The sequence below is a fragment of the Nerophis ophidion genome, linkage group LG26 (genome assembly GCF_033978795.1).
Source record: "Nerophis ophidion isolate RoL-2023_Sa linkage group LG26, RoL_Noph_v1.0, whole genome shotgun sequence".
Lineage (NCBI taxonomy): Eukaryota > Metazoa > Chordata > Actinopteri > Syngnathiformes > Syngnathidae > Nerophis > Nerophis ophidion.
Genome location: NC_084636.1, coordinates 26,778,922 through 26,797,873, shown reverse-complemented (window position 1 = coordinate 26,797,873; position 18,952 = coordinate 26,778,922). Strand labels below are relative to the sequence as shown.

At 38.8% G+C, this 18,952-nt stretch overlaps 1 protein-coding gene across 1 annotated transcript in view; it reads right to left on the bottom strand.

Moving 5' to 3' along the window:
• Nucleotides 1–17,633, bottom strand: part of fam78bb (family with sequence similarity 78 member Bb) — a 19,904-nt gene extending 2,271 nt beyond the window's left edge. Inside the window, exons 1-2 of the mRNA XM_061888939.1 lie at nt 17,118–17,633; nt 1–2,653 (exon numbers count right to left, since the gene is read on the bottom strand). The exon at nt 1–2,653 is cut by the window's left edge and continues 2,271 nt beyond it. Coding sequence (XP_061744923.1) covers nt 2,131–2,653; nt 17,118–17,383 — 789 coding nt within the window. The 5' untranslated portion in view covers nt 17,384–17,633 and the 3' untranslated portion in view covers nt 1–2,130. The remainder of the gene's footprint in view (nt 2,654–17,117) is intronic.
• Nucleotides 17,634–18,952: the final 1,319 nt, after the last annotated feature.

Sequence of the window (18,952 nt, the reverse complement as noted above, 5' to 3'; positions counted from 1 at the left end):
TCACCCTTCAAATCTGAGAAACCTGAAGCAGTTTGCAAAAGAAGAGTGGTCCAAAATCCCCGGAGTAAGAAACTCATTGATGGTTACGGGAAGCCATTGATTTTAGTTGTTTTTTCCAAAGGCTGTGCTACCAAATATTAACTTGAAGGTGCCAATAATTTTGTCCAGTCCATTTTTGGAGTTCTCAATCAATCAATCAAAGTTGATCTTCCTTAGAAGTGTCTCAAAGGGCTGCACAAGCCGCAACAGCATCCTCTGTTCAGATCCCACATCAGGGCAAGAAAAAAATCAACCCAATGGGCTACAATGAGAAACCTTGGAGGGGACCGCACATGTGGGGACCCCCCCTGAGCAACCGGTGCAATGGACTTTGAGTGGATCTAGTTAATAGTGTGAGAGTCCAGTCCATATTGAGGCCAGCTGGAGATCATCTTGAGTGGAGACAAGTCAGGACGCAGAGACGTCCCCAACTGATGCACAGATGATTGGTCCCAACTTTGAACAGCTTGCGCAACATCTGTGGTCACCTAATAACCCTTTCCATGCAGGAGAGGGGGACAGAGCAGAAAAGAGACGGCAGATCAACTATTCTAAAAGGCGGGTCTATTTAAAGGCTAGTGTATACAAAAGAGTTTTAAGATGGGACTTAAATGCGTTTATAGTTCTGTGTAAAATATTAGATTTAGCTTTTTTATTTTTTTGTGTGTTGTTCCAATGCATCCATCCATTTCCTACCGCTTGTCCCTTTTGGGGTCGGGGTGGGTGCTGGAGCCTATCTCAGCTGCATTCGGGCGGAAAGTTAAAGTTAAGTTAAAGTACCAATGATTGTCACACACACACTAGGTGTGGGGAAATTTTTTCCTCTGCATTTGACCCATCCCCTTGATCACCCCCTGGGAAGTGAGGGGAGCAGTGAGCAGCAGAGGTGCCGCGCCCGGGAATCATTTTTGGTGATTTAACCCCCAATTCTAACCCTTGATGCTGAGTGCCAAGCAGGGAGGCAATGGGTCCCATTTTTATAGTCTTTGGTATGACTCGGCCGGGGTTTGAAGTCCCAATTTACCGATCTCAGGGCGGACACTCTAACCACTAAGCCACTGAGTAGGCAGGATACACCCTGGACAAGTCGCCATCTCATCGCAGGGCCAACACAGATAGACAGACACCATTCACACTCACATTGACATTTAGTGTTGCCAATCAACCTATTCCCATTGTTCCAATGCAAACAAAATAAATACACATGTGAATACCAAAGCATTTGTAATTTCAACAATTTTATAGGAGTAGTGGTGCATCATCTGACAGAAATGCAGGGGTCCCAATATTTTTGGCCTGGACTTTATGTAAACAGCAATGCTAAGTCGGCGTATTTCCTAAAGAAAAAGGGAACAATTAAATTTACAGTTCTCACGTCTCTATCTGACTGACAGAAGAGCGCCAGGCTTTGTTTTAAGATGTGTAGCGAAGCCTGAGGTGGTGAGCGTATCCAAGGGGGCCGGGGGGGGGTCAAAAGTTGTATCATTAGTAGGGTAGATGTTGTGTGTGTCAGGTTTTGGGGACACGTTTTATTATTAATACGGCCAGTTTGCATAACCGGGACCTTTACAGTTAAGTGTGATAATCCCCCAACAAAGTTGAATAAATGTAAAAAAAAAAAAAACCCTGACATTATCTGAGGAGGTTTTCTTGTGGTGATGTTGATAATATGTCAAGATAAGTGTAGGTTGAGGCAGTGTAGTGTAACAAAGCAGCAGCAATCTGGACCCATTATAGAAAACAAACACACAGTCACTCTTTTACAAATGCACTGTTCTGATTGATACCGCGGTGACTTTTGTACCACTGGCTCCCGACGAACACCATCAGCAGCCCCCGGTGTCGGTTAGGTAAGTATCTTTTTAAGGCTGAAGATCTTTAGTCGTACCGGAATTATTGTTTTGTTGTTTGTTTACAGAGCCTTGGTAGCTACAGTCCGTCCATGTTGGGTTTGCTTGCTCAGTTGTGCTGTGCCAGGAGACTTTCCGGGTGACCGAAGGCAGCGGTGGGGAATTAAGGCGGTGGTTCCCCCTCAGGATAATAGGACGAGAAAAAGGCCGTTACTGTGATGTTGTGCCAACAGTGTGAGCTCTACTTGGGCGGGATGACTACAAGCGGAGGACCTCTCCTGGGCCGCCACATCAGAACCTGCGCGTCGTTGGCGTTGGGCCTCCCCATGGCGTTGGTGGGGATGGGCTCCATGCGGCTCAAGACGCGCGGCTGCTCCTGGTGGACGCGGCCCACCAGCCAGGCCCTGTAGCCCAGAGGCCGGGAGGGCTCCACGGCGATGTCCACCCTCATCCGCCACTTGATTGTGTGCAGCAAGATCTTCTCCCTGGAGGCGGCGTTGAGCGCCACCAGCCAGGTGGTGAAGCTCTGGTCCCGCTTGATGTTGCTCAGCAAAGGCGTGTTGGATTCGCTCACCGGCACGGCCCAGGTGACGCTGGGGTAGAAGTTGTCGTTCATGCTAACCGTGAAGCGGGACGGCTTGGAGGTGGGGCCCACGATGGTGACGGTCTCGGTGGTGTTGCCGTACCAGGGGTAGCTGACGCCGTCGGAGTCGCTGATGGCCCTCACCAGGCCTTCTCGCAGCTGCGGCAGCTCCCAGCTCGACCTGGAAGCAGACATTTGGTAAGAAATCCCACCATTCACGTCATATTCTGGAAAACTTAATATTTACATGTCAGATGGTTGTGCAAAATGTTATTGTTTGTGGAATAAGGATCATGATAAACCACGGTAAAATTCAGTATTACCGTTTAAAATTGTATTTATTGTAAAACCCTGATTGCGAACATCAGTGATACTGTTAATGTCCTAGAGCATCCATCCATTTTCTACCGCTTATTCCCTTTTGGGGTCGCGGGGAGCGCTGGCGCCTATCTCAGCTACAATCGGGCGGAAGGCGGGGTACACCCTGGACAAGTCGCCACCTCATCGCAGGGCCAACACAGATAGACAGACAACATTCACACTCACATTCACACACTAGGGCCAATTTAGTGTTGCCAATCAACCTATCCCCAGGTGCATGTCCTAGAGCAGTGGTTCTCAAATGGGGGTACACGTACCCCTAGGTAGGACAAGGGGTACGTGAGATATTTTTTTATATATTCTAAAAATAGCAACAATTCAAAAATCCTTTATAAATATATTTATTGAATCTAACTTCAACAAAATATGAATGTAAGTTCATAAACTGTGAAAAGAAATACAACAATGCAATATTCAGTTTTGACAGCTAGATTTTTTTGTGGACATGTTCCATAAATATTGATGTTAAAAATGTCTTTTTTTTTTGTGAAGAAATGTTTAGAATTAAGTTCATGAATCCAGATGGATCTCTATTACAATCCCCAAAGAGGGCACTTTAAGTTGATGATCACTTCTATGTGTAGAAATCTTTATTTATAATTGAATCATTTTTTTATTTTTCAACAAGTTTTTAGTTATTTTTATATTTGTTTTTCCAAATAGTTCCAGAAAGACCACTACAAATGAGCAATATTTTGCACTGTTATACAATTTCATAAATCAGAAACTGATGACATAGTGCTGTGTTTTACTTCTTTATCTTTTTTTTTTCAACCAAAAATGCTTTGCTCTGATCAAGGGGTACTTGAATTAAAAAAATGTTCACTGATAAAAGGTTGAGAACCACTGTCCTAAAGCACTCCCGTCCAAAGGCAAAACCCAGTAACTCAATTTTGGTCCAAACTGAGCTGATAATAATTTTGGAGTTCCTAGGTGATATGCTTTACATTAGTGTATGCGATATTGTAATTTGTTCCGTAAGTAAGCTGTTACGCGCATGGCAGGACCTAGCAACTACCACATAACCGCGTAGATGCAACAGGAAAACCTAGTATCTCAAGGGACCAACCGGAGCTTCTTTGTCAGTCGACTTATTGTCTTTAATGAGACATTTGCACGAATGGGGTCCGACGGGCAACCTGATTATGTGATATTATGGCACGAGGGGATATTTGGAAGATTGGCCCAGGACGTTGCAAGCACCTTCATTAAATGTATTGTTCTTGATTCTTCCCCTTGCATACTCTTTTGGGCAGATAACTGTGGAGGTCAAAATAAAAACTGGACGCTGTACACGGCTCTTGCCCAATGTGCAAACGCAGAATGGTGCCCACCCGAGATTGTGATAAAACATCTGGAGAAAGGGCACACGTTCATGAGAGCAGATTCAGTCCATGGCTCAATCGGCAAGAAAATGAAAGCTCAAGAAAACATCTATACGTTTGATGACTTTGTAGATCTTTGTAAGACAGCATCAAGATGGATTGGTTTTCCTTTGTTTTCTCAAAATGAACTAGAAGTGAGTTACTAGGTTTTGCCTTTGGGCGGGAGAGCAGGGGTCGGCAACCTTCAGCATACAAAGAGCCATTTGAGCCCATTTGCCCCAAAATAAAACCCAACTACAGCCGCAAACTCTGTTCGATTCCTAAAATGATGATAACACCCCGTATAGTTTTGTTACACAGTATGCTATAGAACAGGGCCTTTTTGAAACCAAGAGCTACTTCTTGGATACTGATTAATGCGAAGGGCTACCAGTGTGATACAAACTTTAAAAAATTGCCAGAAATAGCCAATTTGCTCAATTTACCTTTAATAAATAAATCTATATACCGTATTTCCTTGAATTGCCGCAGGGCATATGGCGTATGCGCCTGCCTTGAATTACTGCCGGGTCAAACTCGCTTCCCAAAATAATTAGCGCATGCTTAGTATTACCGCCTGGTCAAACTCGTGACGTCACGAGTGACACTTCCCCTGTCATCATTTTCAAAATGGAGGAGACTGATTTCAATACCGGTAATTTAAATTCAAATAAAGGGAAGAAGATTAGGAGCTATTCAGTAGGATATAAGGTCCAAGCTTACATCACACTCAAATTTTTACTGCATGCCTTTGGTAAGTGCCGGAGTGAGAAGAGGTTTTAAATAATTAGCGCATGCTTACTTTTACCGCATGCCTTTGGTAAGCGCAGGAGTGAAAAGAGGTTTTAAATTAATTAGCGTCCCGGCGGCAATTCAGGGAAATACGGTATATAAATAAATGGGTATTTATGTCTGTCATTCCGTCTTACATTTATTTTTCTTTTTATGGAAGGTTTTTTGTAGAGAATAAATGATGAAAAAACACTTAATTGAATGGTTTAAAAGAGGAGAAAACAGGAAAAAAATAAAAATTACATTTTGAAACAGAGTTTATCTTCAATTTCGACTCTTTACAATTCAAAATTCAACCGAAAAAAAGAAGAGAAAAAATAGCTAATTCGAATCTTTTTGGAAAAAATTATAAAAAGAATTTATGGAACATCATTAGTAATATTTCCTGATTAAGATTCATTTTAAAATTTTCATGACATATTTTAAATAGGTTAAAATCCAATCTGCATTTTGTTAGAATATATAACAAATTGGACCAAGCTATATTTCTAACAAAGATAAATCATTATTTCTTCCAGATTTTCCAGAACAAAAATTTTAAAAGGAATTCAAAAGACTTTGAAATAAGATTTAAATTTAATTCTAAAGATTTTCTAGATTTGCCAGAATAAAGTTTTTGAATTTTATTCATAATAAGTTTGAAGAAATATTTCACAAATATTCTTCGTCGAAAAAACAAGCTAAAATGAAGAATTAAATTAAGATGTATTTATTTTTCTTTACAATAAAAAAAAAAAAAATGTACTTGAACTTGATTTAAATTTTCAGTAAAGAAGAGGAAGGAATTTAAAAGGTAAAAAGGTATATGTGTTTAAAAATCCTAAAATCATTTTAAAGGCTGTATTTTTTCCCTAAAATTGTCTTTCTGAAAGTTAAAAGAATCAAAGTAAAAAAATAAAAGAATTTATTTAAACAAGTGAAGACCAAGTCTTTAAAATATTTTCTTGGATTTTCAAATTCTATTCGAGTTTTGTCTCTCTTAGAATTAAAAACGTCGAGCAAAGCGAGACCAGCTTGCTAGTAAATAAATACAATTTAAAACAATAGAGGCAGCTCACTGGTAAGTGCTGCTATTTGAGCTATTTTTAGAACAGGCCAGCGGGCTACTCATCTGGTCCTTACGGGCTACCTGGTGCCCGCGGGCACCGCGTTGGTGACCCATGCTATAGAATATATGAAATCAAACACTTAATGATTCCCATTTTATTTCTGGGTTTAAGTAAACTACCAAATTATTCTGAACTTTCCCCAAAAAAATACACTGGTCCTTCCCTTATTAATGAATTTGAAAAAAATCAAGTCACGCCAATGCAACTGCGGCATATTTCATTTGACTTAAAAGGGACAAGAACAACCTCGTCATCAATGAAAGCAAATACATCTGTCCATGAAGCATTAAGTGTTCTATTTTCATCAGAAATGTTTCTATTTTTTGATCCGACATGCGCAAATCCCTTAGGGTCGATGGACTACTGGACAGCGCCAGACTAGCTGCAGCCTGCCACCATAGCACCCACTCCCTCCTTTGTCTTTTTTGCCACTTGTGCCAGCTTTTTTGAAACATGTTGCCGGCATCAAATTCCAAATGAGCTAATAATATTTGCAAAAAATACCAAAGTTTTCCAGTTCGAATGTTAAGTATCTTGCCTTTGTGGTCGATTCAGTTAAATATAGGTTGAAAAGGATTAGCAAATCATTTTATTTTGTTTTTTATTTATGATTTACACAACGTGCCAACTTCACTATTTTTGGGTTTTGTCGATTCTTGACTAGTTTTTACGCATGCAAAGTTTGGCTGTACGATGACCGAAACGGGATACAAAAAACGAGTAAAACTCGGCGGAAAGTTTTCATCAAGTAGACAAACCCAATGTACAACTGTAATGCAGTCTGACATAGAATTAGTCACGCCATCGACCCAAATACGTCTAATGCCGTTCTCGTTTTCAAAAAAACAATCGGTCGGCGTACACTTAGCGCCCAATCCACTTTTATTGGCTAAATAATTGATGCAATAATGGCGCTGAGAGGATGACAGTTCCTCCTCTTGTTGATCCCACACACCGACTGACTCGCAGCCTGCAAAAAGCTCTCAGCGGATTATCATCATCACTTTGTTGTGTGCCCCAGCAGACTATCTCCGTTTGGTGGCGGCGTCTGGCGACCAATCTGATGACACCCCAGGGCCAGCGGGCCCACATCCTCCGTCCGCCATCAAAAAAAAGCCCATTTGATTTAAAAAAGAAAGAAACCTGCGAACAACGAGTGCAGAAACTCTTTTCTAATTGCAGCGCTTTTTTTTCCATTTAGGTGCTAAAGTCACACGAACATAATCTGTCGGTGGGCGTCTTGACGTGTTTCACCTGCTGCGTGCACAAATGCTGCTCTTCACTTTCATGCCGCAGGATTCCCTGAGGCACCACAAACTGTTCTGATTGTCGCGTGTATGAAGGAAGTGTGATATACAGCCAGCATGTACTGCTCGAAAGGCAAAAAGTGCCCTGGCACTAAGTGCTTTATTATAAAAGTTGATACAGACGCTAAAAATGTGGGTACGTAACTGAAACAAGCTAAACGGTAAACGAAAAAAAAGAAATCTGTATATTTTATGGTAGAAACGGGCAGCTCAATCACTAGTATTTTATCGGAAACGTTACAGCGTTTTTTCCCAGCAGGCACAAGACGTTGAAACAACGTTGAGAACTTGTTGAATTAGGTCCTGATGTTGAGAAACTCAAACCTAACGTTGAAACCACATGCCTTTTGAGGACGTTTAATCAATCTTGGGTTCTGACGTTGATTTGACCATTGAATTTAGTTAATTTCCCAACCAATATTCTACAACACAAAATTAACGTTGAAGCAACGTGCTTTTTGACAACGTTTATTCAATGTGAAGTGAAGTGAATTATATTTATATAGCGCGTTTTCTCTAGTGACTCAAAGCGCTTTACATAGTGAAACCCAATATCAAACCAGTGAATATGTCAGATTGATTTTACCTTTGAATTGTCGTCATTTCTCAACCAATATTCTACAACACAAATACAACGTTGAAACATGCTTTTTGATTACGTTTAATCAATGTTGGATACTGATGCTGATTTGACCATTGAATTTTAGTCATTTTCCAACCAATATTCCACAACACAAATACAACCTTGAAACATGTTTTTTGATGACGTTTAATCAATGTTGGGTACTGACGCTGATTTGACTATTGAATTTTTGTCATTTTCCAACCAATATTCTACAACACAAATACAACCTTGAAACAACATGCCTTTTGTCTACGTTTATTCAATGTCAGGTTGATTTGACCATTGAATTTTTGTCATTTTCCAACCAATATGCTACAACACAAATACAACCTTGAAACATGTTTTTTGATGACGTTTAATCAATGTTGGGTACTGACGCTGATTTGAATATTGAATTTTAGTCATTTTCCAACCAATATTCTACAACACAAATACAACCTTGAAACAACATGCTTTTTGCCTACGTTTATTCAATGTCAGGTTGATTTGACCATTGAATTTTAGTCATTTTCCAACCAATATGCTACAACACAAATACAACCTTGAAACATGTTTTTTGATGACGTTTAATCAATGTTGGGTACTGACGCTGATTTGAATATTGAATTTTAGTCATTTTCCAACCAATATTCTACAACACAAATACAACCTTGAAACAACATGCTTTTTGATTACGTTTAATCAATGTTGGATACTGATGCTGATTTGACCATTGAATTTTAGTCATTTTCCAACCAATATTCCACAACACAAATACAACCTTGAAACAACATGCCTTTTGTCTACGTTTATTCAATGTCAGGTTGATTTGACCATTGAATTTTTGTCATTTTCCAACCAATATTCTACAACACAAATACAACCTTGAAACATGTTTTTTGATGACGTTTAATCAATGTTGGGTACTGATGCTGATTTGACCATTGAATTTTAGTCATTTTCCAACCAATATTCTACAACACAAATACAACCTTGAAACAACATGCTTTTTGACAAAGCTTATTCAATGTCAGCTTGATTTTACCTTTGAATTGTAGTAATTTCTCAACCAATATTCTACAACACAAATACAACCTTGAAACATGTTTTTTGATGACGTTTAATCAATGTTGGGTACTGACGCTGATTTGACTATTGAATTTTAGTCATTTTCCAACCAATATTCTACAACCTTGAAACAACATGCTTTTTGACTACGTTTATTCAATGTCAGGTTGATTTCACCTTTAAAATGTGGTCGTTTCCCAACTGATATTATACAACACAAATACAACGTACAAACAACATGATTTTTGATGACGATTAATCAATGTTGGGTTCTGACGTTGATTTGACCATTGAATTTTGTTCATTTCCCAACCAATATTCTACAACACAAATACAACATTGAAACAACATGCTTTTTTTGTTATGATCTGCTGCCCGGATCATATTATGATCTAGATTTTTGAGTCTTTTTGTGTTTTCTGTTGGATTTGGACTCCTTCGGTTCCTGTTTGCGCACCTCTCAGTTGGTTTTATTTTCACCTGCCGCTTGTTCCGGACGCTCACCTGTTTTGTAATCACTGTCATTATTTAAGCCTGCCTTCTCCCGTCAGTCTGTCTGGCTTCGTAGTTTGTTTTCATACAACAAGTAACAACTTCTGTTTTCCTGCTCACTACCTGCTATCTTCCAAGCTAGGCCCTTTTGTTTTTGCTAGCTTCCATGCTAAGCTCCTTTTGTTTTCTAGCTCCCATGCTAGCTCTTTTAGTTCTTTGTCTTAAGTGCTATGCGCACGTTTTTCTTTGTTCTGATTAATTTATTTCTTAATAAATCATTTTTCCTACCTGCACGCTGTGTCCGAAGCCCGTCTGCATGCCTGGGAGAACGAGCCCCGCATCAACATACGCCCGGGCCGTTACACTTTTTGACGACGTTTATTCAATGTCAGGTTGATTTGACTTTTAAAATTTGGTCATTTCCCAACCAACACAAATACAACGAAACAACATGCTTTTTGATGATGTTTAATTAATGCTGGGTACTGACGTTGATTTGACCATTGAATTTTAGTCATTTCCCAACCAATATTCTGCAACACAAATACGTGCTTTTATACAACGTTTATTCAATGTCAGGTTGATTTGACTTTTAAAATTTGGTCATTTCCCAACCGATATTCTACAACACAAATACAACATTGAAACAACATGATTTTTGATGACGTTGACTTAACCATTGAATTTTAGTCATTTCCCAACCAGTATTCTACAACACAAATACAACGTTGAAACAACATGCTTTTTGACGACGTTTATTCACTGTCAGGTTGATTTGACCTTCAAATTTTGGTCATTTCCCAACCAATATTCTACAACACAAATAAAACGATACAACATGCTTTTTGATGACGTTTAATCAATGCTGGGTACTGACTGTCAAGACTTGGACTATGACTTGGACTATGGGGTAGTTTGTTTCTCCGATGCACAGGGAAATCGACACGAGCCACACGTAAAAGTGAGTACATATTTATTAAACACTATAAAAAAAAGGGCAAACAAATGGCGCTCACAATGGCGGAGAAAAAACTTGACTAATGAAAAACAAAAGACTAGCATAAAGGCTACAAACTATAAACATGAAACAAAAACACTTGCACTGTGGCATGAATAACAAAAACTTACTGTGACATGGACAGAATGATCATACACCAATGGCAGGGCTTGAAGGCAGTTTGAGGAATGTGAAGTTGCCAGGCTGAACATTTGGCGACTGTGGCTTAAATAATAGCAGTGATAATTACCAGCAGGTGTGAGAACTGAGGACAGGGGCGTGACATGAGGGCAAGGTGAAAATCAATGAGTTGCTATGGAAATCAGAGAAACGAGGAAGTGCAAAAGCGGGAAACAATTGTCCAAAAATAACCAAACATGACAAAAACAAAAAAAATTTTCATGAGCGTGACACTGACGTTGATTTGACCATTGAATTTTAGTAATTTCCAAACCAATATTCTGCAACACAAATAAGTGCTTTTTGACAGCGTTTATTCAATGTCAGGTTGATTTGACCTGTAAAATTTTGTAATTTCCCAATCAATACTTTACAACACAAATACAACAAAACAACATGCTTTTTAATGATGTTTAATCAATGTTGGGTTCAGACGCTGATTTGACCATTGAATTTTAGTCATTTCTCAACCAATATTCTGCAACACAAATACAACGTTGAAACAACATGCTTTTTGACGACGTTTAATCAATGTTTGGTTCTGACGCTGATTCGACTTTCGAAATTTGGTCATTTCCCAACCAATATACTACAACACGAGTACAACATTGAAACAACATACTTTTTGACGACGTTTAATCAATGTTGGGTTCTGACGCTGATTTGACCATTGAATTTTAGTAATTTCCCAACCAATATTCTACAACAAAAATACAACGTTGAACATGCTTTTTGACGTTTATTCAATGTCAGGTTGATTTGACCTTTGAAATTTGGTCATTTCTGACCAACAACGTGGATCCAATGTTAGACATTCAGGTTGTCTCGATGTACAAATAGAACTATTTTGCAGCGTTGTTTAGAAGTCAGTTTTAAAGGACATGTTTGTATAATCAACATTGTAACAATGTTTTGTGCCTGCTGGGTTACTGTTCAATGACATTTTTAGGGTAAAATGATGGCCACTGAGCTGACGGTTTGTGTTTTTTCACCGTAAAGTCCACGGATGTTGTTTTTACAGTACCGGTACATTGCTTTAAATAGGAAAAAAATGGTACCATTTTAATTTTTACGGTAAAAAACTGACGAACTTTGCTAAGTATAAAAATAATATGAAATGTTTTAATGAAAGAAACCGCTGTTCTAAATGTGTCCACTAGATGTCGCAATAGTAATTCTTTGTATCTTTGTAGATGATGCTTCATATGTAAAGAAAAATAAACCACATGATTTAATCAAATTATTCTCTTCTAAAATTAGTGTGACACCCCTGGTTTAAGGCTAAGACTTATAGAACAGAATCTTTTTAATTGGTATACGTGCAAAAAAATATGGTCTCAGACTTTTGCATGCCAGCAACCAAGAGTCAAAAAAGCAGCGTTTTAAGCAGGGGTGTCAAACGGAATGCCTTTGGGTCGGATCGGGCCCGTAAACAGGTTTTAACGGGGCCGCAGGATGAGTTTGCCGAAAAAAATTTGCCGAAATTTTTGAATGAAAGCAACTGCTGTTCTAAATGTGTCCACTAGATGTCGCAATAGCAATTCTTTGTAGATGATGCTACATATGTAAAAAAAACTTAATAAACCACTTGATGTAAGCAAACTACATAAATAACATCCTGTAATTTGATTTTGATATTATTTGTTTATCTTGATCATTTCAAAATTCAGACCAATGTGTTGACCGATGAACATTATCACATCATTTTATTCAGAAAGTATAAATAACGACAAATAAAGGTAGAATACTATTAACTACAACATGTAAGTGTAAAAAAAACAAAATTATGATTTGCGCTTTTTCAGAATGTGCTTGTTCTATTTTTAAAACAAAGGAAACAATCTGAAGTTGTCTTTATTTTTAAGTTATCGTGCTGTGATTTTTACCAGTCCGGCCCACTTGGGAGTAACATTTTTCTCCTCTAAAATGAGTGTGACACCCATGGTTTAAGGCAAAGAGTTTTAGTACAGAAGCTTTTGAATTTTTGGCGTGCAAAAAAATATGGGTTCAGACTTTGGCACGCCAGCAACCAAGAGTCCAAAAAGCAGCGTTTTAAGCAGGGGTGTCAAACGGAATGCCCGTGGGTCGGATCGGGCCCGTAAACAGGTTTTAATCGGCCCGCAGGATGAGTTTGCTAAGTAGAAAAATGAGCCGAAATTTTTTAATGAAAGAAACCGCTGTTCTAAATGTGTCCACTAGATGTCGCAATAGCAATTCATTGTATCTTTGTAGATTATGCTATGTATGTAAAAAAACAAATAAATAAACCATCTGATGCAAGCAAACTACATAAATAACATCCTGTAATTTGATTTTGATATTATTTGTTTATCTTGATCATTTTAAAATTCAGACAAATGTGTTGACCGATGAACATTATCACATCATTTATTCAGAAAGTATAAATAACGACAAATAAAGGTAGAATACTATTAACTACAACATGTAAGTGTAAAAAAAACAACATTATGATTTGCGCTTTTTCAGAATGTGCTTGATTCTATTTTTAAAACAAACGAAACAATCTGAAGTTGTCTTTATTTTTAAGTTATCGTGCTGTGAATTTTACCAGTCCGGCCCACTTGGGAGTAAAATGTTCTCCTCTATAAATGAGTGTGACACACTTGGTTTAAGTCAAAGAGTTTTAGTACATAATGTTTTTAATTTGTGGCGTGCAAAAAAATATGGGCTCAGACTTCTGCATATCAGAGTCAAAAAAGCAGCGTTTTAAGCAGGGGTGTCAAACGGAATGCCCGTGGGTCGGATTGGGCCCATAAACAGGTTTTAACCGGCCCGCAGGATGAGTTTGCCGAAAAAAATTAGCCGAAATTTTTGAATGAAAGAAACTGCTGTTCTAAATGTGTCCACTAGATGTCGCAATACCAATTCTTTGTATCTTTGTAGATTATGCCACATTTGTAAAAAAAACAAAAAAAAAACACTTGATGTAAGCAAACTACATAAATAACATCCTGTAATTTGATTTTTATATTATTTGTTTATCTTGATCATTTTAAAATTCAGACAAATGTGTTGACTGATGAACATTATCACATCATTTATTCAGAAAGTTTTAATAACGACAAATAAAGGTAGAATACTATTAACTGCAGCATGTAAGTCTAAAAAAACATTATGATTTGCGCTTTTTCCGAATGTGCTTGTTCTATTTTTAAAACAAAGGAAACAAACTGAAGTTGTCTTTATTTTTAAGTTATCGTGCTGTGAATTTTACCAGTCCGGCCCACTTGGGAGTAAAATGTTCTCCTCTAAAATGAGTGTGACACCCTTGGTTTAAGTCAAAGAGTTTTAGTACAGAATCTTTTGAATTTTTGACGTGCAAAAAAATATGGGCTCAGACTTCTGCATATCAGTCAAAAAAGCAGCGTTTTAAGCAGGGGTGTCAAACGGAATGCCCGTGGGTCGGATTGGGCCCATAAACAGGTTTTGACCGGACCGCAGGATGAGTTTGCCGAAAAAAATTAGCCGAAATTTTTGAATGAAAGAAACTGCTGTTCAAAATGTGTCCACTAGATGTCACAATACCAATTCTTTGTATCTTTGTAGATTATGCCACATTTGTAAAAAAAAAAACCCTTGATGTAAGCAAACTACATAAATAACATCCTGTAATTTGATTTTTATATTATTTGTTTATCTTGATCATTTGAAAATTAAGACCAATATATGCAGTATAAATAACGACAAATAAAGGTAGAATAATATTAACTACAAGATCCATCCATCCATTTTTTACCGCGTATTCCCTTTGTGGTGGCGGGGGGCGCTGGTGCCTATCTCAGCTACAATCGGCCGGATGGCGGCGTACACCCTGGACAAGTCGCCACCTCATCGCAGTAAAAAAAAAAAAACAACATTATGATTTGCGCTTTTTCAGAATGTGCTTGTTCTATTTTTAAAACAAAGGAAACAATCTGAAGTTGTCTTTATTTTTAAGTTATCGTGCTGTGAGTTTTACCAGTCCGGCCCACTTGAGTGTGACACCCTTAGTTTAAGGCAAATAGTTTTAGTACGTACTCTTTTTAATTTGTGGCGTGCAAAAAAATATGGGCTCAGACTTTTGCATGGCAGGAACCAAGTGAAAACAGGAACGTTTTGAATACAAATAGAATAAATGGCCTTAAGGCAGTGGTTCTTAACCAGGGTTCGATCAAACCCGAGGGGTTCGGTGAGTCGGCCTGAGGGGTTCGGCGGAGGTCAAAACACACCCGACTCAACGTGTAAATACAAACTTCTCCCTGTCGGTGTATTACTGATACGGCAACAGCTGACTGATTTGCAGGTGTGTAATTTGCAGTTTATGCACTGTGTTGGTTTTGTTGTTTGAACAAGGTGATGTTCATGCACGCTTCATTTTGTGCACCAGTAAAAAAAAACATGGTTACACTTTTGTACGGGGAACATATTCACCATTAATATCGGTGGTTATGAACATGCAAATTAGTAACACATTGGATCTTAACTAGTCATTAAGTTCTTATTAATGCCTTATTCGGCATCTCCTAACCCTCTAACGTTGACCTTAACCCTAACCAAGTAACTCTAAATTAAGTCTTTATTACTTAGAACAGGGGTCACCAACGCGGTGCCCGCGGGCACCAGGTCGCCCGTAAGGACCAGATGAGCAGCCCGCTGGCCTGTTCTAAAAATAAGTCAAATAGCAGAACTTACCAGTGAGCTGCCTCTATTTTTTTAATTGTATTTAAAAAATGCTCGACATTTTGAATTCTAAGAGAGACAAAACTCAAATAGAATTTGAAAATCCAAGAAAATATTTTAAAGACTTGGTCTTCACTTGTTTAAATAAATTCATTTATTTTTTTTAATTTCCTTCTTATAACTTTCAGAAAGACAATTTTTGAGAAAAAGTACAACCTTAAAAATGATTTTAGGATTTTTAAACACATATACCTTTTTACCTTTTTAAATTCCTTCCTCTTCTTTACTGACAATTTAAATCAATGTTCAAGTATTTTTTTTATTTTTATTGTAAAGAATAATAAATACATTTTAATTAAATTCTTCATTTTGGCTTCTGTTTTTTCGACGAAGAATATTTGTGAAATATTTCTTCAAACTTATGATTAAAATTAAACAAAAAATATTCTGGCAAATCTAGAAAATCTTTAGAATGAAATTTAAATCTTATTTCAAAGTCTTTTTAATTTCTTTCTGGAAAAAGTAGAAGAAATGATGATTTGTCTTTGTTAGAAATATAGCTTTGTCCAATTTGTTATATATTCTAATAAAGTGCAGATTGGATTTTAACCTAGGAAAAAAATGTACGACGAAATGACAGACATAAATACCCATATATATATATATATATATATATATATATATATATATATATATATATATATATATATATATTAAAGGTAAATTGAGCAAATTGGCTATTTCTGGCAATGTATCTAAGTGTGTATCAAACTGGTAGCCCTTTGCATTAATCAGTACCCAAGAAGTAGCTCTTGGTTTCAAAAAGGTTGGTGACTCCTGACTTACAATATGTTCCCCATGTTAAAGTGTTACCAAAAACATAGAACTTTGTCTTGAATTTGAAAAAAAACCCAAAACATTTTATTTTTCACTAAAGAAGGGTTCGGTGAATGCGCATGTGAAACTGGTGGGGTTCGGTACCTCCAACACGGTTAAGAACCACTGCCTTAAGGGCTTAAAAAGGGAAATATGACAAACTATTCAAATGAAAGTGTCGATCATCCTGTTTGACGACTAATAACATTTTTAAATAGTGCATTTTAACCGTCTGAAACTATTTCAGCAGAGTTTTGCGTGGAATGTGAGATCTGGTTTTGATTTTAAGCGCCTTCAAAGAACCCCTGTGTAAAGTTTACTAAAATATGTCATTTTTGCCTCTTTGAGCTGTAATTTGACCCCCTAAAAATGCTTCAAAGTGCAAGTTAAAGCTTTACTATGCAAAGCGAAAGCCATTTATCAACAACATCCAGAAACGCCGAGCTGTAATTTGACCCCCTTAACATGCTTCAAAACTCACCAAATTTTACACACACATCAGGACTGGCGAAAATTGCTATCTATTAAAAAAACCAAACCCCAAAAATCAAAATTGCGCTCTAGCGCCCCCTAGGAAAAAACACAGACAAAACTGCTTGTAACTTCTGTCAGGAATGTCGTAGAGACATGAAACAAAAACCTCTATATAGGTCTGACTAAGACCACGGCTTGGGTCGCGGGGGCAGCAGCCAAAGCGGACCCGACCAACGCTGCTTGCAGCTTTCCCCAGGCTGGGTGCAGACCCACAGTTCGTGAAAGCGCAGTAGTGGGAATGTGTTCTTGGTGCAAACTCACATGCCGATGTCTCCATAGGTGTTGTAGAACTCCATCTGAGTGCACACCTGGATCCAGCCCACCACCCACGTCTCGTGGCGCGGAATGGGCGGCATGACGACCCGCGCCGAGGCTTTGAAGTAAGGCGTCTTGTAGCGGAGCACGATGGGCGAGTCCTCCTCGATGGCCGTGGGGCAATGGTCGATGGTGGCGGCCAGCTCGCACACCGCGATGTTCTCCCGCCGGATGCGCGACTTGTTGCAGGTGAGGCTTTGGATGCAACCCATGGCGGCGGCGAAGAGCTGCCAGAAGACCGACGGCACGCAGCCGCACCGCGGACTGAAGGTGGAGTCGACCTGCCGGGTCCGGGCATCCGGTGGTGGTGGTCGCCGGGGAGAAGGTGGGCGATCGCACTCACGGTCCCTCAGCTTCTCCTCCTGGTGGATCCACTCCCGCCCCGTGACTCCCTCCTTCCTCCCGGAGGTGGCACCGGGGCGCCGGCATGCGGGACCCGGAGGTCGATCGTGCGTCGGCGGTTGTCGATGCGGCAGAGGAGCACATCAGAGGCGGCTGCCTGTAAACCGAGAGGCGGCTTCACCACGCAGTCCACCCGGCGCGATCAATCCGAAAGCATCTCCCGAGTGGACACGTTTGCTGGAGAGCGGCTGTCCGTTCGATCCCGCCGCGTCCTGCGTGTCGCTGTTCATTCTGCGTGGTGCTGAACAGTGAACGCCACACACTGCGTGGGAGTGTCCGCGTCTGCACACCATCAAGTGGCTTTAGTTCCAATTTAGACTTCGTTTTAAATCATTATTTTGTTAAAAAAAAAAATAATTACACAATATTCGTACTAATTTTGGACTGACACCAAAATAATGATTATTTGTATTTTATATCTATGTATCTCTATTATGAGTATTGTTTATTTTATATGGAAGTTATGAATGCATATTATACATAAACCAGTCAGCTGGCAGCCGGCTTTGTTTGGCTTTCAAAATAAAAGCGGATAGACGTTTGTGCAATTTCCCCCTCCCTCTGACCCCATTTCTAAAGCGAACTGCTACGACACCAAAACACCGTCCCTCAATCCAACTCCTTATTGTGTACACTTGCGCTATCAAAAAAGACGAACTTATAAGTAAAAGCCGCAAAAGCGACTTTTATTTTGAAGCATAACCAAGTAACCATTCCATTGACGTCATTTCCCTGCATAAACACGCGATTTTTTTTTTCCACTCAGAATTTTATTTTGACAAAACAAACACCGTCTTTTAAAAGGGCAACAATATGAACATAAAAATAAACATCTATAAATTGTTCACAATATGTGCACCAGATTGTTCGAACAAGAACAAAGATATTAAAACTACCGTAAAGAAATGAAAGACCACCACATAAACATGCAAGGGGCAACACTTGAAAGAAAATGAAACAAATATGAGTATTGTTTATGTTTTATGGAAGTTATGAATGCATATTATACATAAACCAGTCAGCTGGCAGCCGGCTTTGTTTGGCTTTCAAAATAAAAGCAGAAAAAGGTTTTTGCGATTTTCCCCTCCCTCTGTCCCCATTTCTAAAGCGAACTGCTACGACACCAAAACAGCGTCCTTCAACCCGGCACCTCATTGTGTACACTTGCACTATCAAAAAAGACGAAAGCGACTTTTATTTTGAAGCATACCCAAGTGACCATTCTCTTGACGTCATTTCCTTGCATAAACACGCGATTTCTTTTCCCACTCAGAATTTTATTTTGACTAAACAAATACCGTCTTTTAAAAGGGCAACAATATGAACATAAAAATAAACATCTATAAATTGTTCACAATATGTGCACCAGATTGTTCGAA